The sequence below is a fragment of the Oncorhynchus gorbuscha genome, linkage group LG15, assembly GCF_021184085.1.
Source record: "Oncorhynchus gorbuscha isolate QuinsamMale2020 ecotype Even-year linkage group LG15, OgorEven_v1.0, whole genome shotgun sequence".
NCBI classification, from domain to species: Eukaryota; Metazoa; Chordata; class Actinopteri; order Salmoniformes; family Salmonidae; genus Oncorhynchus; species Oncorhynchus gorbuscha.
The window spans coordinates 23,448,025-23,472,757 of NC_060187.1; the positions used below are offsets into that span (position 1 = coordinate 23,448,025).

Genomic DNA, 24,733 nt, shown 5'->3' on the forward strand with positions numbered 1-24,733 from the left:
TGAAACCTTTTCCACGTGTTTAGACTGCAAAATAAGAGAGGTGAATGAGCAAGTGCGTGACTCAGACTGACCTAGGGACATGATTGAGAGACCTAGGGCTCTCTGGGATTAATGGTGATTGACAGTTAATGCCTCAAGGGAAGAAAATGGTGATCTGACTCCTAGGGCTGTAATCCACTGCTCAATCCAAGGGTGATGGATGCTGATATGGGAAGTATGAATGTAAAAAGTTAATGTACAGGACTGACTCCCAGTGAGTGTATAGCTATTATTGCAGTATACTGGCATGCAATTGGAAAATTGCTAAGATTAACACTAAATTGAGGCATTGAGTCCAGCTTGTCTTGTCAAATCTCAGTCACTGAACAAATGCAAGTGTGTAGATCTGAATGCGCAATCTGTTTTCAAGAATTGTGTCATCTTTTTGTTGTAATGAGACTTTCTGGATATCCTCCTTGGACTGGCTGGACTTGGGCAGGAGCTCACCGGAACAGCAGCTAATGGGGATCTCCAATATATACAAATACAAGTACCGGCATCTAAAATGTTATATTGCTTGAGTTCCTACACATCTTATAAAATATTATCTGAAAAGTATTGTGAAGTTCCTGCACTTAAATATAAACAGTACAGACACCCAAAATTAATACCGGAACCTAATTTCAGTCCAAGTCAAGCACTTCTATAAATCATCGTCATCATCCATTAATCAAATCAAACTGTCACATGTGCTGACCTTACAGTCAAATGCTTACTTACAAGCCCTTAACCAACAGTAAGGTTCAAGAAAGAGTTAGGAAAATATTTACCAAATAAACTAAAACTAATTAAAAAGTAACAATATAATAATTAGGGTATATACAGGGGGTACTGGTCAGTCGAGGTAATTTGTACATGTAGGTAGGGGTGAAGTGAATATGCATAAACAGCAAGTAGCAGCAGAGTAAAAAAAAATGCGGGGGTGGGGTGTGTCAATGTAAATAATCCGGTGGCCATTTGATTAATAGTTCAGCAGTTTTATGGCTTGGGGGTAGAAGCTGTTAAGGAGCCTTTTGGACCTAGACTTGGCACTCCTGTGCCACTTACTGTGCGGTAGCAGAGAAAAGTCAATGACTTTGCTTGACTGAAGTCTTTGACAATGTTTTGGGCTTTCCTGACACCACCTAGTATATAGGTCCTGGACAGCAGGAAGCTTGGCCCCAGTGATGTACTGGGCCCTACGCACTTCCCTCTGTAGGGCCTTACGGTCAGATGCAGAGCAGCTACTATACCAGGTGGCGGTGCAGCTGTAGAACTTTGAGGATCTGGGGACCCATGACAAATATTTTCAGTCTCCTGAGGGGGTAAAGGTGTTGTCATGCCCTCATGACTGTCTTGGTGTGTTTGGACCATGACAGTTCGTTGGTGATGTGGACATCAATGAACTTAACTCTCGACCTGCTCCACTACAGCCCTGTTGTGAGCAAACTTAATGCTGTTGGAGTCGTGTTTGGCCACACAGTCATGGGTGAACAGGGTGTACAGGAGGGGACTAAGCACACGCCCCTGAGGCGCACCCAGTGTTGAGGATCAGCGTAGCAGACATGTTGATGCCTACCCTTACCACCTGGAGGCAGCCAGGCAGGAAGTCCAGTTGCAGAGGGAGGTGTTTAGTCCAAGGTTCCTTAGCTTATTGATGAGCTTTGTGTGCACTATGATGTTGAACGCTGAGCTTTCACACATAGGTGTTCCTTTTCTCCAGGTGGGAAAGAGCAGTGTGGAATGCGATTCAATCATATGTGGATCTATTGGGGCGGGTCTAGGGTGTCCGGGAGGATGCTGTTGATGTGAGCCATGACCAGCACTTCTTGGCTACTGATGAGAGTACCACGGGTAGTAATCATTTAGGAAGGTTACCTTAGTTTCCTTGGGCACAGGAACTATGGTGGTCTGTTTGAAACATGTAGGTATTACAGACTCCCATCAGAGAGAGGTTGAAAATGTCAGTGAAGACACTTGCCAGTTGGTCTGCGCATGGTTTGAGTACACATCCTGGCAATTCGTCTGGCACCGCAGCTTTATGAATGTTGACCTGTTTAAAAGGTCTTGCTCACATCGGCTACCGAAATCGTAAGCACACAGTTGTCCAGAACAGCTGGTTCTCCCATGCATGCTTCAGTGTTGCCTGTCTCGAAGCTAGCATAAAAGGCATTTAGCTCACAGCTGGGTTTCACTCTGTAGTCCATAATAGTTTAAGCCCTGCCACAGCCAACGAGCGTCAGAGGCGGTGTAGAAATCAACAATAAACAAATACAGAAAACACTGCTTTAATGAAAATCTTTTTATGATTTAGCTTTGAGTGTGATCTTCTCAAAAGTATATTAGTTCTTTCTCTATAAATGGCATGACATTCACGCATACCACAAGATACAGAATAAAGTGCTACTGTTCATGTCAAAGAGAAAAAAAAACTGCAGAATAGCTAGAACCATAGGATCAAAAAAACATTAACAAAGTCTTACATATCTCCCAAAACATTTAGTCAGGATTGGATCTTGATTAGAAAAAGCCAACAATGTAGGCATTAACAATACCTAAAGTTTGCTATAAGCACACCACTATACATGGCACTTAAACTTTTTCAAGCATAAACTCAAAACAAGTGTATAGTTTTAAATAAGTCCCACATTTGCAATAGACATTTTGGCAAAGATCGACACATCTTCAGCCTCAGTGTAACAAAATACTAAGTATGATTTCATACAGATAAACAAAAATATGTTTGGAACAGAAAGGCATTTTGTTTTACTAAAGTCAATCAAATAGGACATGCATTGTAAAACTCATATTGAAGATTTTTCCACAATAAGGTGCAGAATTGTAACTATGAATGAAGTATGAAGACAAGAACTATAACTGGAGAAACCATACAGTGCAGTACATGGACATACATAGTATTACTATTTGGGAGTGTAGCAAACACAAAAAGGTCAGGTAATGCATTTCAGCCAAGTCAGAGTTGGAATGTTAAGAAGTGTGTGGACCGGTTGATGTGTACTGCAGTCATAGGAGGACGACTCACCAAGTAGTGTCCCAAATGGCACCCTATTCTCTATATAGTTCACTACTTTGTACAAGATCCTATGGGCCCTGGTCAAAAGTAATACACTACAAAGGCAATAGGGTGCCATTTGGGAAGTAACCTAGGTGAAAAGGAACAGAGGACTCTACGTGTTGGAGGAAAAACAACAGTTATTTTCAACATTTATTTTTTTCAACAGCTCTTCATTTTGCTAAATTTTTACTTAGTCTTTTTCTCTAAGAGGTAAGCATTACTTCAGTGCAGCAGATATTTACAAAACCACCATCACCATGAGTAGAAAAAGGAAAGTCAAATGCCATCTATATATGGTCCATAGTATTTTTTGTTGCAATATCAATATTTTACATCTTACAGTATCTTCTTACAGTTGACAACTATACTAAAATGTACTGGGGTTATGTTATGTGATGCTGATATAGTACAGTACAAGCTTCCCCTGGTAAGGATAGTAATAGGCTGTCCCAAATGGCACCCTATTTCCTATATAAATGTAATCATTTTGACCAGACCCCAAAATTGGGCACCTATATAGGGGGTAGGATTGTCATTTGGGAAGCAACAATGACCCGTTTCCTTAATTTAGATGCAGCTCGCTCTGTTCAGACAGCCAGTGTCTGGAGGGAGAGAAGAAGCCTAGGGTGCTGTCTACTGGAACACCATGCTCATTTATTTATTGTCCAACAACAGAAGACATCAGTCGGTCACAAGCTGCACTGCCTGCTGCCATTTTATGTTAGTCCAGGTTCTTCTCAAACGTTGCCATGATGTCACTCTGCATGGTCATGTCAATGATACCAGACATCTGAGGAAGGAGAGGTGGTAGGTTATGAGATTACAGTCTGGGATTCAACTGTATAAAAGAACAGAAGAATGACTGGCATAATAAAATACATGGAAGAGGAATAAAAGGAACGTACAGCCTCCCGTCTGCGTCGCTCCTGTTCTCTCCTGCGGGCCATCTCCCTCTCCCTGTCCACAGACGTCTGAGTAGTGAGGGGCGGAGGTGGGGTTGGGGCAGCCGCTAGAGGCTCCTCTCTCGGGGCCTCTGGAGCTTTAGGAGACGGAGGCTCCACGATGGCCTCTGTCTGCAGGGGGATCTCTGCTGGCTCTGGGGTTGGAGTTCTACAGGGCAGGGGCTCCGGTTCTGCTGCTCTAGGTGGCACTGATACTGGCATCGTCAGGCTGAAAAGAAAACGTCACAACAATGTCAGCTAGCGCATCAAGTATCACTCACATATTGATAGAGATCTACTTCATTATTTGAGGATTTTGGACGAGGAATTATTTCCTACAAGACATGAAACTGATACGACTAAGAAAATATGTTTGACTGGATGGATGAATAATACCTGCTCTTCCCAGAAGCCATCTCCTTCATCTGCATCCTCCTTAGAATCAGAGCTTTCTCTCTCTCCTCCTTTTCTATGGCTGCCCTGCGAAACTTATCAAAGCTCTCCTTCGATGACCTCACCGTAGAAGGAGTGGAAAGCGACATCTTCCTCAGACTAGCCCAGGAGTCTGCGTTCTTCAGGACAATATCCTACCAAGGATAGTTTCACAAATGAAGTTTCACTTTTTTCGGACAAATAATATGAATGCATCTATGGGCATGCATACAATGTTTTTCAAGTAATTAATGACAATGGTAGTGTTAAGTTCCATTCACGTACCTTTTTGGCAGGCGTGTTTTTTCCGTCAGCAGTGGTTTTATTAGCTGGATGAGATAGGCTGGTGTTGCCACCATCAAACACACTGTCAGAGTGTCTGGTATCTGGGGAGGCAGAGTAAATAGAATCCATTTAAAAGATTTCTGGAAGAAATTCTGAAGGAAAACATTTACACAGCATACGCTGAATGTACGTACACACATACAGAGTTGTGCTTACTAGTCTGTTTCTGCAGCTTCCTGTAGGGAATCTCCTCCAGTGCTTCCAAGGGCCTCCTGTCATCCTTCACAGGCTGTAATGGGCTGTCTTGTAGAGGGGACAACAGCACTGGGTACAGCTGCTACCAAACAGTGAGATTTACAGTGTTAAACCGCCATTACCACTCCCAGAGCTAAGGCCAATGCTATTTCACACAATCTGTCTCCACTCATTAAGGATTTGGCCAGTAAAAACAGTTAAATCGCAACAAAAAGGAAAAGAACACAGTAGACTTGTATCGATATTAACCCAATTTCCTTCCCCCAAACATTCATTTAAACAGTGATTTAACCCAGCGTCACAATTCATCCATCAACAACAGGAAGAGGGCATACCTCATATCTGCTGCCAGAAGCCTGTAATAAACCTACAGGAGGAGAGGTCAGAGGGGACAACAGCGCGGATAGACCTGATGGACAGGAGAAAAACAAAGCAGTGCATTATTCTCCACAGACAGACACCAACACTGTGGATGTAAGCAGGCAGCAGTTGATGGTGAGCAGAGCGGGATTAGACATGCAGCCTAGGCTACAGCGATGGTGACATGGCATCTATAACACACTGCAAACAAAGAGACAAAACACAACATCTACAGACGACACACAGACATGATCAGCTATGGGCTGAGAAGCAGGCAGCACACAGGGGAGTGGACATGCCAACAGCTACAAGCTAGGGGGATGCTTAGCTGACTGAAGAGATCTTACCTTCCTGTTGTGCCCTATCAGATAGATTGAGATAAACTGGCCCAGTTTTCACCTCCTGTGTCTGACAATGAGGAGAGGTGAGGAGTGCTAAGGGAGAGGGCTGGGGCAAACAGCGTAGGCTGGAGGGAGGTTCTTGTGTGGGGGTGGATGTTGTGCTGAGAGGGTCTGTGGGCAGAGTTAGAGCCAGGGAGGGGTCACAGGAAGCGGCAGAAGGGGGAGTGAGGGAGGGGGTAGTAGGGCTCTCAGATAGGGGCTCTTGTTGTTGGGGCTGACTGTCAGTGAGCTGCTGGGGAGCCACCATGTTTTTGCGAGGTAGTGGTGCTGCTTTGGAACTAGGTCTTGAAGGCTGCGGAGGCAGGCGGCTGTGTAAGGCTGAAGACAAGTGGGGAGGGGAGATTCAAGAGTAACAGTAAGATAAAGCTTCCATCCCAATCTGACTTCAAAGCTAAAATCAACTCAACTTCATCCCACGAGAGACAGAAACACTGACCAAAGAAACCTGGCACCCCACCTATTTAATCTCTAACCCAAACAATGCAATCCTTGGTCCAGCCTGAGACTTTCAATGGGCTTAAAACCTGCTGGTTTACAGGATAAATTGCATTTCCATAGCTAGGGTTGACACTAAGGACTTTGGAAGAGCAGTGTCAACCACCTTTAAATCATTAAAGGGCAGTGTTACAGAACTTGACATGATTGTCCATTGGGTTCCTTTATAGCCAACACACAGAACATGAAGGCAACAAGCGTTTAATTACCTGGGGGTGAGATGAGCAGATCTAGAGGAGGCTGGGCTGGATACTGCTGTGTAGACTGGCCTTTAGTGACTGCTGCTGGGGCTGGAGAGGCAGGCAGGGGCTGGCTGGTCTGGAGAGAAGATTCAGACAATGAGTCTTCTCAGATTTCTTATTTTTAGACTTCAGTTGAGAAGGAAAGGACTTACAATTTATAATGAAAATGCACTGTAGTTCCAACCTTCAAGTATATTCATCCAAATATTACAAAAGTGAACATATAACCATGTGAATTAGGCCACTAGTTTAAAGGAAGCAGGGCCTATGTTACAGATTTACCTTGGTCTTGACCTTGTGTGGATCACCTTTGCTTTTCTTCTTCTTGGTTCTCTTCACTGAAAGACAGGTACAGTAGTCATTTAAATGTACCCATTGTAGGATAACTGAAAAAAATTATATCTACTTCACTTAATTTCACATAATATCAAAACAATTCCAGTGACCTACTCTGGAATCACTACTCTCATACCAATTCTCAGCTGAAGCTTAAGTTGTGATCGCAAGCAAATGTGTCTAGTAGGCTTTTAACGATTTATGATAAAAATGAAAAGAAAAACAACTTAACAGTAAAATGTCAAGTTGTTTATGAAAATGTATTTATTTGAACCTTTAGGTGTTGACCACCAAGACTAACTATGTTAAAGGTTAAACTGGAACAAGAAAACATTAGCACTGGCCACAAAATGTATAAGTGCAGCAGAAATCCTACTCCATCAAGGTCTGCATTAACGTTAAAATCGGTTGATTACTTTAAATACATCATAGATTGTATGAGTTTTAAGCTAATATTGCGCTATACTAAATCATGCAAAAACCTAACACAAAAAGTACAAAAATCAAAGTACAATCAAAACCAGTATAATTGTGATGAGGACCAGCTGTGACTCTGCAATGGTTCGGAGTATGGAGGGTGAGACGAGGGGGGCGAATAGTATGGTAACACTGTCTGGTACCCATCTGATTTTTGTTATGTTTATCGAAAGATGTATAGCTACCGGTAGGAGTGAAAAAAAGATATCTGGATTATAATTAGTGGCTAGTCTGTATGGGTAGTTTTTAATAACTTGTCCCCATGCAGCAGCAATCTGGGGCCCGTTGGAAAGTTAACATTTTGTACAGAAGACTGGCTGTTCTCATTTCAAACCTAACCTATAGTTTGTTTTCAAAAGGTCAAATAAATTCAGTGAAACTACAACAAAACAATAACATTATCAAAAATAAATATAACACCCTAATAATTTGATGAGGTTTGTGTGACAGAGTTGGCTCTATAGACAGACTAAACGTACATACAATTTAACATACAATTAAAAAAAACAATATTTCTTCAAGTATTTTGGTTTCGCCAGTAGGTGAAAAGGTGACTGAGTTCTACTGTGCTACAGAGGCTAGAGAGTCCCAGTGGGTTTTAAGCCATATCTTTTTCACTCAAGCCATGTGTAGAGAGTGGGGAAAGGGAGTGGGTAGGTAGGGAGGGAGGAAAGTGCTTAGTGCGGAGGAGAACAGCTAACCTGAATCAGAGTCACTGCTATCAGAATTGCTAGAATCACTACTACTGCTGCTGGAGCTGTCAGAGCCGATACCCTCACGGAGACGGGATTGCTGGGCTAGGTCTGGGACAGCAGGAGCCCTGGGGAGCTCATCTGGAGAAAAACAGAGAGGGACAACTGTTATGTATAGGACAACAGAGTGAAAGACTGAGGCAAGCATTGCACAGTTGAGTTATTCACTATTGGACAGAGGAGAGAAAACATAGAAGAACCCATATTCCATGACTCTTCTAAGGACAACAAGGCCCCTAGATCACAGACACACTGGTCCTTGACAGATCCATATATAAATACAAGAGGCCCAGTTTTCAGAATGGCTGCCATGTTAGCGCTCATATAGAACTTTATTCTTGAAATGTTGGTGATGACCCGCTGTAAACAAGCAAAACAGGGCAGGGAATTTGACGTTTATATTGATTAGCATTCAGGATAATGTGTATCCAAGTCTTTACTGTGTTGTAGTGTCAACAAATTGCATATCTGCTTTCACTGGACATCTTCATAGGTTTTGAAAACTATCAGAAATAAACAACACAAAAGCGTTACCATTTAGCAATGGAGGAGAAAGTGGCGCCCTCTGAATGTTCAACCGCATTGACCCAACTATATATACACACTGTATGGCTCTGGTCCTTGCTACCACAGATTCACTGTTTACTTACTTGTTGTCTTTTTCTTCTTTGCCAGTGAGCTCACTTCTTCAGTAATACACTGGAGATATTTCTCTGCATTCTGCTTCTTCACAGTCTGTATTGGTCCTTTGGTTTTCACCAGCTTATTCACTGGTAGAAAGAAGATGGAAAATAACTGACATTTGAGCCTGGTAATGTCCTTGGTCAGCAGTACTGAGATATACAGTGCAATGATCAACCCGCGAGGAAGCTCAGAAAGAAAGGTGTGTACTACAACTACTCACGGTTGTGTTTCTTGGGCCGTTTCCTGAGGCAGGTCATGGCGAAGCTCTCCAGGGCCCTGAGGGTGGAGGGCTTGAGGGTCTCAAAGTCGATCTCGATCTCCTCAGGGTTGGCATTTCTGAGCGAGGCCTCCCTGGCCTGGATGATGTTCACCACCTTACCAAGTTTGTCCCCCGGAAGCTTGTTGATGTCCAGGCTCAGCTGCCTCTTCTCACCGTACGACATGGGCAACGCTGGCACCTCTTCCTCATCAGACTTGTAGGGCACCATTGGGAGTGCCATCTTCCTCCTCTTGCTATGCCTACAGAGGGGTGAGAAGACATTAAGAAACTCTTGGTAGGACAATGGAAGTTAGTTTCAAAGTAAAATTGGCAACAATAGTCAGTAATCCTGTGTATTGGTTGAAGAAAAGGAGTTACACTGGGGATCGGGATTAGAAAACAATTAGAGCAATTTATTAACAAGGATTTGCCACTTACACTGCAGACTTGCCCTTATTGATGCCCCTCTGCTGTACTTTAGGTTTGGTCTTCCTCAGGTCTTCTTCCTGCTTCGGTCTACTACTCGTTTCCTTCTTTTTTCTTCTCTCCTTTGATTTCTCTTTCTTCTTTGGTTTGAGCAGGGGCTCCTGCGTGAGTTTCTGCAGCTGATCATGTACCGCTTTCAACTGAAAAGAAGAGAGTTAGATACATGGCAGTAGGTAACAGAACAGTAATGTCAGCATGGCCAGGTAAGATGACAACATACCTGTTCCTCTAGTTTAGCCAGCCGTAGAACTCTGGCCTCCTCTTCTTCCTCTTCCTCCGTACCAGAGGAGGACTCTGATTCAGAAGAGCTCTCGCTGTCACTGCTGCCTGTGCTGGAAGAGCACTCAGGCCCATCTCCTCTCGCTTTCTTGTCCCTGTGGTGACTGTGGTGTCCTGGATCACCCGCACTCCTCACTGGCTCATCTGGAAGCTTCAGCCAGCGTGCCTCAAACACATCCTGGTGGGTAGGGGCCACAAGTCATCTAGTCAAAACTTCTCACCAACCATCTATTCATTCATATTGCACTTTTGTTATTCCATCGCAATTTATTTAAACAACTTCTAGGGACTGGACTGGCTGAAACCAAGAGCAATCATACCTGGAGTTTTCTTGCCATAATAACAACTTCGTGGGTGGGTGGGTTGTATTTGTAACAGTTGGAAAACATGAGTCTGAAATCAGCAGCAAACTCCTGGGCATCCATGTACTCACGTTCGTCCATTTTTTTCTGTGAGAAAACACGCAAATACTGTCATCTTCATAATAGTGAGAGAGATCAAGGAACAAGATACAGCTACACCAAAGTAACCTTGGCAGATACTAACTAGCCTCTTGTTCAACAAGTTTAGTGTAACACGGCTATCTAACCCGTATGGTGCCCAGGTCCATGGGCTGCTTGATGATGTCGTGGTAGTCGCGTAGACCCAGGGCCTCCGTATCCACCGGCTTATAGAAGGGCCAGCCATAGGCCGCGTGCCTCTTGGTGAACATCTCCTTCAGGATGCAGTTACAGAAGCGGAGCTGATCAGAGAGCTTCCTCTTCTTGCTCTGGTGGTGCTGGGGAGAGTCCGGCAGGTCTTTCCTGGGGGGTTTGATGGGCCGACTGCTGCCCCGCCTGGAGAACAGCTTACAGGCCGTCGAGCCATCAACGATGGGGGACGACTCGCAACTGGTGATCGGAGCAGAGGCTGTCGGCGTGGTGGTGTCTGCTTTTCTCTTCACACCCTTCTTTATCTGAAACGATACAAATACAACAGCGCTGGGTGTTATCTGAGAAGGGTGGAAATTCAATCAAACTACAGACTAAACAGAGGTTGCACAATATACATGTTACAAAGTATTCTGGAAACTACAAAAGTGATGTTTATGTAGAATAGAGGTTAAAGTTGCTGTCAAAATATATACACAATACACACTGAGGTAATTGTGAAGAGGTACTGACTTTGGCTACTATGTGTGAGGAGAGCTGGGCAGCAGGGGGGACGGTGTGGAGGGCCTCAGGAGGGATGACTGTCACTGTCTGCTGGAACACCACCTCAGACACAGGGGACTGGGGCCTCAGCTTCACCACACCTACACAGAGGAACATAGGACATTTAGAAGGCAGTGTGTACTCCTAGGAGTATATAATAGATAGTATGGAGCTCTATGGCCCTGGTTGAAAGTAGTCACTATAAAGGGAATAGGGTGCCACCCATTTGGGATGCATACAATTGTTGTGCAAGATTAAGCAGCTGGAGCAGCTGTGTAGCCTACTAGTAGAGGAGGACTTCCTCCCACCCTTCACTGGTGTCTTGGTTGTGATGGCAGATATCTCAGTCTCTTCCTGGGGCATCTCAGCCACTCTCTGTAGGAAGATCTTCTCCAAGGCTTGGGCCATCAGAACTATGTCATCTCCAGGCTGGAAAAATGTATTCCCAATTATTGTGCATTCTGTCATTCAATAGGAGACCATGTAGGCCTACACTATTGGTGCGCGGCAAATGAATACAATATTATTATGATGTTAACTTTTTTTCCTTACCCGATTATATACATAGCAGTTGGTGAAGAGTTTGTTGAAGTCCTGTATACATTCCAATGCTTTGCAGTAATAATTATTCTGAAGACGCTTCTTGATGGTGCTCAAGTCCATTGGCGTCTTGATAATTGTATAGTAATCCTAAAATAGAAAAATAATGGGAAAACGTTAAATACAAAAGATAAGATTATCAAGGTGGAGGAAGGATGGAGGAAATGAAAAATAAACAAGTGCAATTTTAGTCATTTAGTAGACACTTACCTAGAGCAACTTAGTCAGTGCATTCAACTTATACTGAACAAAAATATAAAACGTAACATGTAATAGTAGTGTAATAATAATAAGTGGTCGCATGTTTCATGAGCTGAAATAAAAAATCCCAGAAATGTTCCATACACACAAAAAGCTTATTTTAAAAATTATAATAATTGTGCACAAATTTGTTTACATCCCTGTTAGTAAGCATTTCTCCTTTCCCAAGATAATCCATCCACCTGACAGGTGTGGCATATCAAGATGATTCAACAGCACGATCATTCCACAGGTGCACCTTGTGCTGGGGACAATAAAATGCCACTCTAAAATGTGCAGTTTTGTCACACAACGCCAGAGTTGAGGTGATCTTTGAGGGAGAGTGCAATTGGTATACTGACTGCAGGAATGTTCCCCAGAGCTGCTGAAAGAGAATTGAATGTTCATTTCTCTACTATAAGTAGCCTCCAACGTCATTTTAAAAGAATTTGTCAGTACGTCCAACTGGCCTCAATTGTAGACCACATGTAAACACACCAGCCCAGGACCTCCACAGCTGGCTTAATCACCTACAGGATAGTCTGAGACCAGTCACCAGGACAGCTGATGAAACTGAGGAGTATTTCCATCTGTAATAAAGCCCTTGTGGGGAAAAACTAATTTTGATTGCCTGGCCCATGCTGCGCAGTGGGTGGGCCTGGCTCATCCCAGGCCCACCTGTGGCTTCGGCCCTGCCCAGTCATGTGAAATCCATATATTAGGACCCATTTTATTTATTTCAATTGACTGACTTCCTTATATGAACTATGACTCATTGAAATTATTGTTTAAAATTGTGTTTAGAATAGTTTAGTTTAGTAGGGAAAAACAACCATTATAAAAGTCATTGCAATTAACAAAAAGTGAGACTCACTGGAATGTGCAGTCCGACAGCATCAACAGGCGTCCTGAAAGGCCAGGAGAAGTTGTGTCTCCACAGGGCCTTGACCACCACCTTCTCCAGGTACTGCAGCTGGTTGGTTTGGCGACCAGGTTTCTTTGGGTTGTTGAACTTCGGAGGAGGAGGGTTCACGCCTCCCACCCTGGACACCGAAGGGTATTTGGCGTCTGTCATCATGATGCAGTCCAAAGCGCGGTGGACACGGGGTAGCAGTTGAGAGCGACACTTATTTTCCGTAGCTCAGCTCTCATCACACATCTTCCTCCAATACTACTGAAAGAGAGGGGTGGTTTTCAGCATGGCTGGGCATTTCTCTATAACCGTACAATAATAATAATAATGACAAAACCCCTTTTGATCCCCTGGTACAATATCCAAAGCAGAATCACACTGCCATGGAGATGAAGTTGCTGGATTGACTGTTTTATTAAGATAGGAAGGATTTGGATACAATTTTAAAAACACAGCCATGAAAATTCCATCTGCATAAAATCAAAGATGGCTCTGAAATCCCAATATGTAAACCCGTCACTGCTATATCGTACACCAGTATGTCCATAGACGATGCCATACAGGCAGGTTGATATGGTGTTTTTGTGCAGGGGAAAGGTTTTACTGACAAGGGTTTTGCTAAATAAAATTGAGCGCAAAACATAACTACAAAAAACAAACAATTAATCCTATGATATTCAGAACTGGATTCTACTGCCATCTACTGGACCTGTGCATTGTGGGCTACAGGCAACATTACAATTCTGATGTCCAATGTGGCATCTAAAGCGCCAAATTTGCTTACCTCATATCAGTCAGAGAAACATCGCTTGACAAATAAAACCGCAGATATATATTTAAAAAAAAATACAAATTCTCCCCCTCTGCAAGTAGTGATCTCCCTTACCATCCAACCAAATGGTTTTATGAATAGTATGGGCATATCAATTGACTCTACAAAGCGCAATGCCAACTGATGAACATGTAAGCATCTATGTTTTCAGTCAAGCATTTTTGACAATTAGTTACACTCATAAGTAGCAACATTCTAGGCATCAACACTTTATGAAAAGCATTAGGCCTATTCACGTCACAGAAAAAATAGAAAAGTCACGAAGTTCAAGGTTCTACATCACAGTATCAATGTAATATTCTAGGAAAATAATTTTTATGATTATTCAACCTAACCCTTTGTTATTCCAAACATTCATAAAATACCAAGCTTTCAGCCATAAATTATTCAACATTACCAAAGATATGAATTACATAACATGCATATGAACAACTACGCTGTCCATTATACAGTAAACTATAGGCCCAATTTCTCTGGGAAATTCCCAATCAGTTGAACGTTTTCAACTTTTCACTCAAATTTGAAAAACACCTCCAATACACTTGTAGGCAGGGGATGTTTAGTGTAATTCTGTGTATTTCACAGCCTTAAAAATCAAACTAGGTACCCCCAAAAACATTTGTGCTGGCACAGATGGATGCCTTTGTTACCCACTTACCCCATCAAGAATATTGCAATCTTCCAAAAAAAAGGTACACATTCAATGAGATTTGACTTTGCCCATACCCAATCAAAGAATTTACATTACAAGTTATGTTGATATTTCTAGGCAGTTTATTTTCTTTCAATAAATACATTGTATTTTTTTACAGAGAAACTATAATTTGCACTCCCAAGGACATACAAAACATTAGAAAATGAACATTAAAAATAAACAGAAAATACAATTCATAACAAGACTAAAATTGGTTTACAATTAACATTACCTAATGTTGCATAATTAAGTAGTATGTTATGAAAAAAAATACATGCAGCTAATACTGAACAAAACATTTGTTTTTTTGGGGGGGGCAAACTTATGCCTTGGACTGAATAGAAAGACAAACAGCATCATGCATTTTTATTTACCAGGAGAGCGTAACGTTACAGATTAATGTGTGCATTACATGTGAGAAGTGATGGATGTGTAGGTGCATTTTATTATTTAAACATGCAATTGTTTACTCTGACCAGGGTTGTCACTAGTTACCACTGCCACGAGAAACAATGCGTCACTGTGTAATTTCTGACTGCCCCCTACTGGTAGATATGAAAGTAACTGGTTGGCATCAGGCCAGGGTCCGTGCAATTGGAATCCATGGGATATCTCTATAAAGCTCAGTTCTTGTGACCATACTCCTAATTTAATGAATAATGATCCACCTCCAGAAACAGGCCCAATAACTTATTGGTAAAAGTGTTGTGTATATATATATACATACACATCTTAATTGTATTATTTAAGATGTATTTATTGTTAGACACTACGACACTGTTGGAGCTAGGAACACAAGCCTGTCAGACAGCGGCAATAACATCTGGTAAATATGTGAACAATAAAAATGATTTAGACCATGCATAGTCTATTATGATTCATTATGCTCTCTAAATAGTATTATTTTTGTCATTTCACTTTTAAGATGCCATTGCTTATTTAAGAGCTTTGTTGCACATTTAAAATACCCAAATGCAGGATAACAGGATGATTTTACAGGTCAGTGTAGCCTACATTAACTTTTGGGGGACTATTCAGGTGGTGTAAACAGTAACACTGGTATTATATTTGGTTCTGTTATGTAGACTCATTAAGTGATCTTCCAAGACATTGATTCAGCTTTGATCGTACTTTACTAAAGGAGAACAATTGTGAGAAGAGGCGGGTGCACTACAGCAGTAGTACACTCCTGTGTAACCAAACAAGCTAATTGAATCGCACCTAGACTACTCATGCAACATTTGGTGAGGCAGAAACAAGAGTTAACATGTATGTTATGAAAATGTGGGAATATTTGGCCATGGATACATTGCTGGTTGAGCTCAACTCTCAGGGGGAATGTAAAACAGTTAGGGAGACTTAAAAAATGGGAGTGAAGTACCAGACAATATGCTGAATGAGCAACTAATGAGCATGAAGAGCCTTGAATTTGACAAAATGACCTTATATCCTTCAGTCTAACACTGCAATTTACTTTTGCAACTCTGTCAGAAGCACGCTTTTTGTAAGTAGTCAGTCCCAATTGTCCACCAAGTTCAGCTGAAATATATCCCAAAAGGATTTAAGAAATGTGATTGAAGATAGGCCTATGATACTGGCGCACGTCTCGCGCAGAATATCAGATCGGATCATTGATTGAGATTAGGCTATCTGCAGCCCAGTGGTTAGAGCTTTGGACTAGTAACTGTAAGGTTGCAAGATCGAATCCCCACGCCGACAAGGAAAAAACCCACCATTCTGCCCCTGAACAAGGCAGTTAACCCACTGTTCCTAGGCCATCATTGAAAATAAGAATTTGTTCTTAACTGACTTGCCTAGTTAAATAAAAGGTTTTAAAAAAATTGAGATGTGCTTAACACCTCGATCACACCAACAACATTGCACTAAGTGGTATGCAGCATCATCTGGATGTGTGTTACAAAAGTTAAAAATTCACCTTATCCTTCCATTTCAGTCAAGCAATCGAACCATACAGTGATGCATACGTTCGATAAATCCAACGTACCATTGCAAATTAATTTACCTCCGACGTCCCAGAATGCAATGACACTGCCAGTGTGATCAAGGCGCTACATGGGCATTCCGTCGTTTGCACTGGCTGTGCAGCACAGTGCTGTTGTGAAGAAAGTTGGTGTTTATACAGTACCGCTCGCCCTTACCTACCATCAACCAAATAATGTCAATGCGGAGCTATACTGAGCCCACCGCATTATTACACCATTTGAGAGGCACACGGCGAAGCAGTATGGAGTTCAATTAACGTTAGGCCTCTGCGTGCTCCGACTACATTTTCGGATCAAGCATTTACTGGCTCTTACACGCCGCTGTTTGAGTTAAGCACCGCGTTAAAATACTATTTAATTCCCTTCATCTGAATATAGGAATGTCATGCAAAAATCATGCATGCCAGTTAAGTGCACACAGCGTAACAGACTAAATCAAATGAGAAGACGTTTTGTAATATTTAGTAGAACAGACATGCTCCTGTCGGTATTAGGCAGTTATCTGCAAAGCAGCCCCCAGGATAATGTTATTGCAGAGCTACACTGAAAAAACGACCTCTTCAGAATCCATGACGGAAATCCGTCGCAGTGACGGAGAACTTTCCCCCTGCTGTACATAGCTAACTAACGTTAGTCAGCTACAACATAGCTAGCTAACGTTCGTCAAATAATGTTACATTGTTGAAGTTTAACAAAACGTTAGTGAGCTGTAATTTGTGCGCATTATTGGTCAACTCCATGCTTGCATGACGCAATCAACGTGGTTGGACCGAAATGTGGTGGCTAGCACGTGAGAATTTACAACCTGACTTTCGTACCAAAAAAACGAAAGCTTCGCCCAGCCAACAAATATGAAATTCTACCTTGTAGCTAAAGATTGAATGCTGAACATGGCTCAGATTTTGCAGTGAATGTGACAAACGAATCTTGGTTGGCTAACGTTAGTTATAGCTAGTTAGCAATGCTAGTTAGCTTTATGTAACAAAATGGTGACAGGAAATGATTTCCGTGTCAAGGGCCCACACAAAACGGAGGCCAACCGTTCAAACTTGAAACAGCTCCACCACACACACACCTTCCATATCAACGTTATAAGGAGATGCACAAAAAGTAACCGGCTGATTAAATGCAATGTGTTAACGTTATATATCCCTGACCTCTTTTCACATTTACCTTTCCGTCTCTGGCACAACAAGATTGTTTTTTACTGCCGAACTGAGACAGACGTTCTTTGCCGACCGTGTTCTGCTGGAAGGATGCCAAATGAAACTGTCGCCGATGATGCGGTGGATAAAAATGTTGCTGTTTTTAGTTTGCTAACAAATAATATTTTTAAAAAACAATACACGGTTTTACCAATATCAAGTACATTGAAAACGAGTCTTCAATGGCGGACGTCTCTATGGGCAACCGCCTCATATTTATACACTTCAGTTCAGAACTCAAGCGGTGATTGGTCAAACCAGTTCACGTGATTGCATTCAGTCCTTGATTTCCTCACTAGCGTGGGAGAGGATTTCATTTTACTAACTACAAATATCCTAGATATTGTTATCAAACATCGGTTCACCTTGAGCTCACTGACATCCGGGTCCTCTTTTTCGATGTAGTAACCTAGATAGTTTGAAAGTTAGAGAAGGCACTCGTTAAAAAAAAAACACGGAAAAGCAGGGTATTTTTCAAAATGCAACATAACTGGTCAAACCACATCACATGACCATTCTAGAACCTTCAATTGATGTGTAAGAATGAAAATTGCCGCTAAACAACACATTTCTTGCGAACATTATACACAAATGTGTTTCTAGTCGCTGTTTCGTCGATATGGTGCCTGTCCCAAAGAATGCGTACAGCCAAGCGGTGTAGGTAGTTCAGCTGAGAACTATCACAGTTTCGAAGCCAACATCGCGAGACTTCCGGGAATTCTTGCCAAACAGACCAATCCGGGAATTGCCGTTTGATATGTCAATAAGAACAATTCTTCCTTAGTTGTACATTTTCGCGAAATCTAAAGGCACAACCTATATTTGTGCCAATGTCTTAAATAGTTGAACATGTTATTTCTCCAACCTCGTGAAAGTGACAAACTGATACGTTTTAATGTTCGTCAAAAACAACTTTATACGAACGAGTGCCTTTGATTTGAGGCAATTGGGCTTTACCTGACGTCATGTCTAGCCTTGTTGGCTCCCTTTTCTGATCATCACTTGATTTCCCTGAATTTACAAGCTACTAAAAAATCTAAAGGTACTCGAGGATATTGGAAATTAAACAATACACTTCTTAAAGATACTGATCTCTTTGAAAACATCCAATCATTAGCTAAATATAGCTAAATCATTAGCTAAATATATTTTTGCTAGAAAAGACTTGGGTCAAAATCAAATCAAATTTTATTTGTCACATACACATGGTTAGCAGATGTTAATGCGAGTGTAGCGAAATGCTTGTGCTTCTAGTTCCGACAATGCAGTGATAACCAACAAGTAATCTAACTAACAATTCCAAAACTACTGTCATGGGAGTAGATGGGAATTTTTCAAATATAAAGTCAGAGTGGTAGCCATTAAACGCGCCAAAGAGCTGATGCAATTAAAGAACAATAGAGACAGTTTTCTAAAGAAAGATAATCTATCTGAAGAAGAGGAGTCTGTGTTCAGGTCTTTACAACTAGAATTAGAACAGTCTTACACGGATTTGGCAAAGGGTGCCTTTGTAAGGTCAAGAGCAAAATGGATTGAAGAGGGGGAAACAACACTAGTTACTTTTTTGCACTTGAAAAGATAATCTACAAAAGAAAATATATAACTGCACTCAAAATGAACTATGTTTTATGCAAAGATCCCATTACAATATCATAATTTGTCAATTCCTTTTATGAAAACCTTTACAGCTCTCAATTTCAGGAAGATGGTCGTGAAAGTAACATTTGCCACATTCAGAATTGTGTCCCTGTAATTGAGGATGATTTCCACTCAGTTTGCGATTCACCTGTGTCAATTGAAGAAATTAGAGAGGCTCTGAATTCAATGGAAAAAAAGGGAAATCACCTGGCCCTGATGGCCTGTCAGTTGAATTCTATTGACAGTTTTGGGAGTTACTAGAAGACCCGATTTTCAATATGTTTCAAGATTGCATTAAAAATGGGGAAATGGTCTCCACTATGAAACAGGGCCTTATTTCATTGATTCCAAAGGAATCGGATTAAAACTGAATGTTTGTAAATGTGAAATCTTATGTTTATTTGACTCTGATGATAAAGAAATTGAAAATATTCCAGTAAAGGACTGTGTTAAATATTTAGGAATACATCTGTCAAAAAAACACTTAAGACAACTTTGAATTTCTCTCCTAAAATTAAGAGAACTAAAAATATATTTAATAATTGGCTACAAAGAGATCTTTCTATACTTGGGAGAGTACTTCTGTCCAAGGCAGAGGGACTGTCTCATTTTGTGTACCCCTCATTATCGTTATGTGTAAATCCAGCTACTTGTAAAGAGATCAATAAGACCTTTCTTGACTTCACCTGGAAAAATAAGTCTCACAAACTAAAAAAACATGTCCTTTCTAACAAAAGAGCTGAAGGCGGTCTAGAAGTGTTGGATTTTGTTGACATAAATAACACTTTCAAGATAAACTGGTTGAAAAAATGTTTGCTCGATACTGATTCAATATGGTATTTCATTCCAAATAATGTGTTTAATAAATTGGGAGATCTTCAATTTTTACTGAAATGTAATTATATTCCTGAAAGATTACCTGCTAAATTGGCTAGGTTTCACCAACAAGCTTTACTGGCCTGGAAAATATGTTTCCTGCACAATTTTTCCCCTCATAAAGCTCTTTTGTGGAATAATTCAGACATAACTGTAAGGAATAAGTCCTTGTTCTACCCCAGCTTGCATGAGAGGAATATTGACTTTGTTTTTGATATTTTTGACAAGGGTATTATTCTCACATATGAACAATTTATAACATTGCAAGAGTTTCCAATACCTTTCAGAGAGTTTATTTCTGTGATCAAAGCCGTTCCCAGTGGTCTAACTACACTTATGAAAAGTGGTGTCCACATCACCAACAAACTATCATGGTCCAAACACACCAAGAAAGTTGTGAAGAGGGCCCGACAACGCCGTTCCCCCATCAGGAGACTGAAAAGATTTGGCAGGGCTCCTCAGATCCTCAAAAGGTTCTACAGCTGCACCATCGAGAGCTTATTTATCTAAAATGTTGTAAACACATTTACAGTGTCTTCGGAAAGTATTCAGACCCCTTGACTTTTCCACATTTTGCTATGTTACAGCCTTATTCTAAAATGGATTACATTTTTTTCAAATCCTCAGTAATCTACACAAAATACACCATAATGACAAAGCGAAAAACAGGTTTTTAGAAATACTTTATTTACATAAGTGTTCAGACCTTTTGCTATGTGACTTGAAATTGAGCTCAGGTGCATCCTGTTTCCACTCATCATCCTTTAGATGTTTCTACAACTTGATTGGAGTCCACCTGTGGTAAATTCAATTGATTGTACATGAAAAGGCACACACCTGCCAGTATAAGGTCCCACAGTTGACAGTGCATGGCAGTGCAAAAACCATGAGGTCGAAGGAATTGTCCAAAGAGCTCCGAGACAGGATTGTGTCGAGGCACAGATCTGGGGAAGGGTACTGAAAAATGTCTGCAGCACTGAAGGTCCCCAAGAACACAATGGACTCCATCATTCTTAAATGGAAGAAGTTTGGAACCACCAAGACTGTTCCTAGAGCTGGCCACCTGGCCAAACTGAGCAATCAGGGAGAAGGGCCTTGGTCAGGGAGGTGACCAAGAACCCGATGGTCAATCTGACAGAGCTCCAGAGTTCCTCTGTGGAGATTGGAGAACCTTCCAGAAGGACAACCATTTCTGCAGCACTCTACCAACCAGGCCTCGGTAAAAGGTACATGACAGCCCACTTGAAGTTTGTCAAAAGGCACCTAAAGAATCTCAGACCATGAGAAACAAGATTCTCTGATCTGATGAAACCAAGATTCAACTCTTTGGCTTGAATGCCAAGCATCAAATCTGGAGGAAACCTGGCACCATCCCTACGGTGAAGCATGGTGGTGGCAGCATCATGCTATGGGGGTGTTTTTCAGTGGCATGGACTGGGAGAGTAGTCAGGATCGAGGCAAAGATGAATGGGGCAAAGTATATCAAGAGCTCCTTGATGAAAACCTGCTCCACAGCGCTCAGGACCTCAGAGTGCAGCGACTGTTCACCTTCCAACAGGACAACAACCCTAAGCACACAGCCAAGACAACACAGGAGTGGCTTCGGGACAAGTCTCTGAATGTCCTTGGGTGGCCCAGGCAGAGCTTGGACTTGAACCTGAAAATAGCTGTGCAGCAACACTCCCCATCCAACCTGACAGAGCTTGAGAGAGTCTGCAGAGAAGAATGGGAGAAACTCCGCAAATATAAGGGTGCCAAGCTTGTAGTGTCATACCCAAGAAGATACGCGGCTGTAATTGTTGCTAAAGGTTCTTCATCAAAGTACTGAGAAAAGGTTCTGAATACTTACTTAAATGTAATATTTCAAATGTTTGGTTTTTAAAAAATGTACAAACATTTAAAAAAAAATGTTTTTGCTTCGTCATTATGAGGTATGTATTGTGTGTAGATTGATGAAAATAATTATAAAAAATATTTAAAAAACATTTTAGAATAAGGCTGTAACCTAAAAAAAGGTGGAAAAATTCAAGGGGCCTGAATAATTTCCTTACGCACTGTATTTATATCCCTGTTAGTGAGCATTTCTCTTTTGTCAAGATAATTGATCCACCTGACAGCTGTGGCATATTAAAAAGCATGATCATTACGCAGGTGCCACTTGTGCTGGGGACAATAAAAGGCCACTCTTAAATGTGCAATTTTGTCACAACACAATGCCACAGATGTCCCAAGTTGAGGGAGCATGGAATTGGCATGCTGACTACAGGAATGTTCACTAGAGCTGTTGAAAGAAAATGTTATGTTCATGTTTCTACCATAAGCTGCCTTCAATGTCGTTCTAGAGAATTTGGGAGGACGTCCAACTGGCCTCACAACCACAGACCATGTGTAATCACACCAGCCCATGAACCTCTACATCCGGCTTATTGAGAATATATATCTTTTTAAAACTTTTTGCAAAAAAAGTACTGTGTAGTTCCAGTAGTTTGCTACACCACTGCATGACAAAAAATAATAAACTACTGGTAACACTAACAATATTTGAATTTAGTTCAATTGCCATCAAGGTATTACAAAATGTAGTTAACTAAATGTAGTTCAACTAGTAATTTTACTATTCCCCAACACTGGTAAGGTGGGGTCGAAGAGTAGATGATTAGGTTTCAAACTTCTCTAATACGTTCTGTCATGGTAGGAGAGATATGGTAAACCTGAGTGCCAGTCTGTTTGTGCTATCATTCCAACTCCTTGTAATTAATTTTATGCCAAACATATGGGGAGAATCTCAATTGGTTTTGCTCGCCTCCTCTCCTCTGTCCTCTCCTCACATCTTTATGAAAAGGGTCAGAGGTAATCGAGGAGCGAAGGCTCTGATTCTGCCGGGAGACAGTGATGATGGGGAAGATGGCGGAAATGGATGCTGTGCTAGAATTAAGCAGCACGTCAAGTACATTTTGTGAAGACTAATGTTCTGAATGGACAACAGTAATATCAAAAACTGGAACAAAAAGGAAATTGTCTAAAATTGGAGTGGAGCATACGTGTGTAAATGATAATGAATAACTTCTCGCTGGTTTGCATTTATTGAGTAAGGATGCATATGTGGGAAACCCGTTTGAGTTGTCAAAAATGGTGAAGTATGCGCTTGGAAAAGTGCAGTCTGTCAGAGTGACCGGGAGTGGTATTATTTTGATTAATTCTATTTCTGAAGAGCAGAAGAAGATTGCAGTCGGCCTGAAAAGAATCCGGACAACGTAAGTTTTGTGTTTTGAGCTTTGGAGTAGAGCACCCGTCAAAAAAACAAATCAAATTTTATTTGTCACTTGCAACAAATACAAAAAGTAGACCTTACCTTAAAATACTTACTTACAAGCCCTTAACCAACAATTCAGTTCAAGAATAAGTTAATAAAATGTTTACTAAATAAATGAAAACAAAAAAATGTAATTAAAAGTAACACAATAAAATAACATTAACGAGGCTATATACCAGGTGTACCAGTACCGAGTCAATGTGCGGGGATACAGGTTAGTCAGAGTAATTTTTACATATAGGTAGGGTTAAAGTGATTGTGCATAGATAATAAAAGCAGTGTAAAAATAAGGGGGGGTCAATGTAAATAGTCAGGATGCTCTCGATGGTGCAGCTGTAGAACCTTTTGATGATCTGGGGACCCATGGCAATCTTTTCAGTCTCCTGAAGGGGGAACGACGTTGTCGTGCCCACTTCACAATTTTCTTGGTGTGTTTGGACCATGATTGTTTGTTGGTGATGTGGACACCACGGAACTTGAAACTCTCGACCCACTCCACTACAGCCCTGTCGATGTGAATGGGGGCATTTGGCCCTCCGTTTCTGTAGTCCACAATCATCTCCTTTGTCTTGCTCATGTTAAGGGAAATGTTGTAGTCCTGGCACCACACTGGCAGGTCTCTAACCTCCTATAGACTGTCTCATCGTTGTCTGTGATCAGGCCAACGACTGTTGTGTTGTCAGCAAACTTAATGATGGTGTTGAAGTCGTGCTTGGCCACGCAGTCGAGGGTGAACAGGGAGTACAGGAGGGGACTAAGCCACACCCCTGAAAGGCCCCTGTGTTGAGTATAAGGGCAGTGTGGAGTGCGATTGGGATTGTGTCATCTGTGGATCTGTTGGGGCCATATGCGAATTGGAGTGGGTCTAGGGTTTCTGGGATGATGGTATTGATGTGAGCCATGACCAGCCTTTCAAAGCACTTCTTGGCTACCGACGTGAGTGCTACTGGGCAGTAGTCAATTAGTCAGGTTACCTTCTATTTCTTTGGCACAAGGACTATGGTGGTCTGCTTGAAACATGTCGGTATTACAGACTCAGTCAGGCTGAAAATGTCAGTGAAGACACTTGACAGTTGGTCCGCAAAATCTCTGAGTAAACGTTCTGGTAATACATCTGGCCCCGCGGCAATTGGAATGTTGACCTGTTTAATGGTATTGCTCACATCTGACTTGCCTAGTTAAATAAATGTTAAATATATACATATATTTTTAAACATTGGCTACGGAGAGCGTGATCACACAGTCGTCCAGAACAGCTGGTGCTCTCATGCATGCTTCAGTGTTGCTTGCCTCGAAGCGAGCATAAAAGGCAGGATATGGTTAGGATATGTAGTCCGGTCACTGTGGGGATGACGTCGTCGATGCACTCATTGATGAAGCCGGTGACTGAGGTGGTATACTCGTCAATGCCATTGGATGAATCCCGGAAACATATTCCAGTCTGTGCC

At 41.6% G+C, this 24,733-nt stretch overlaps 1 protein-coding gene across 6 annotated transcripts; it reads right to left on the reverse strand.

Annotated features, from left to right (window-relative positions):
* Positions 1-2,290: 2,290 nt before the first annotated feature.
* Positions 2,291-18,134, reverse strand: LOC123996759 (bromodomain testis-specific protein-like). Of its 6 annotated transcripts, none has more exons than XM_046300426.1 (21): positions 17,427-18,134; positions 12,686-12,982; positions 11,524-11,661; positions 11,256-11,400; positions 10,942-11,072; positions 10,368-10,733; positions 10,099-10,227; positions 9,720-9,956; positions 9,452-9,639; positions 8,975-9,273; positions 8,721-8,840; positions 8,020-8,151; positions 6,788-6,843; positions 6,473-6,581; positions 5,715-6,086; positions 5,343-5,416; positions 4,969-5,089; positions 4,753-4,853; positions 4,432-4,622; positions 4,000-4,264; positions 2,291-3,884 (listed from the first exon to the last, which is right to left on the reverse strand). In XM_046300426.1, the coding sequence occupies exons 2-21, from the start codon at positions 12,887-12,889 to the stop codon at positions 3,816-3,818; spliced, it is 3,447 nt and encodes a 1,148-aa protein (XP_046156382.1). In that variant the 5' UTR covers positions 12,890-12,982; positions 17,427-18,134; the 3' UTR covers positions 2,291-3,815. The 6 variants fall into 6 exon arrangements, with proteins under 6 accessions (XP_046156382.1, XP_046156384.1, XP_046156383.1 ...); XM_046300428.1 differs by having other exon boundaries at positions 11,280-11,400; positions 12,686-12,985; XM_046300427.1 differs by having other exon boundaries at positions 4,969-5,086; positions 12,686-12,985.
* Between the last annotated feature and the right edge of the window lie 6,599 nt (positions 18,135-24,733).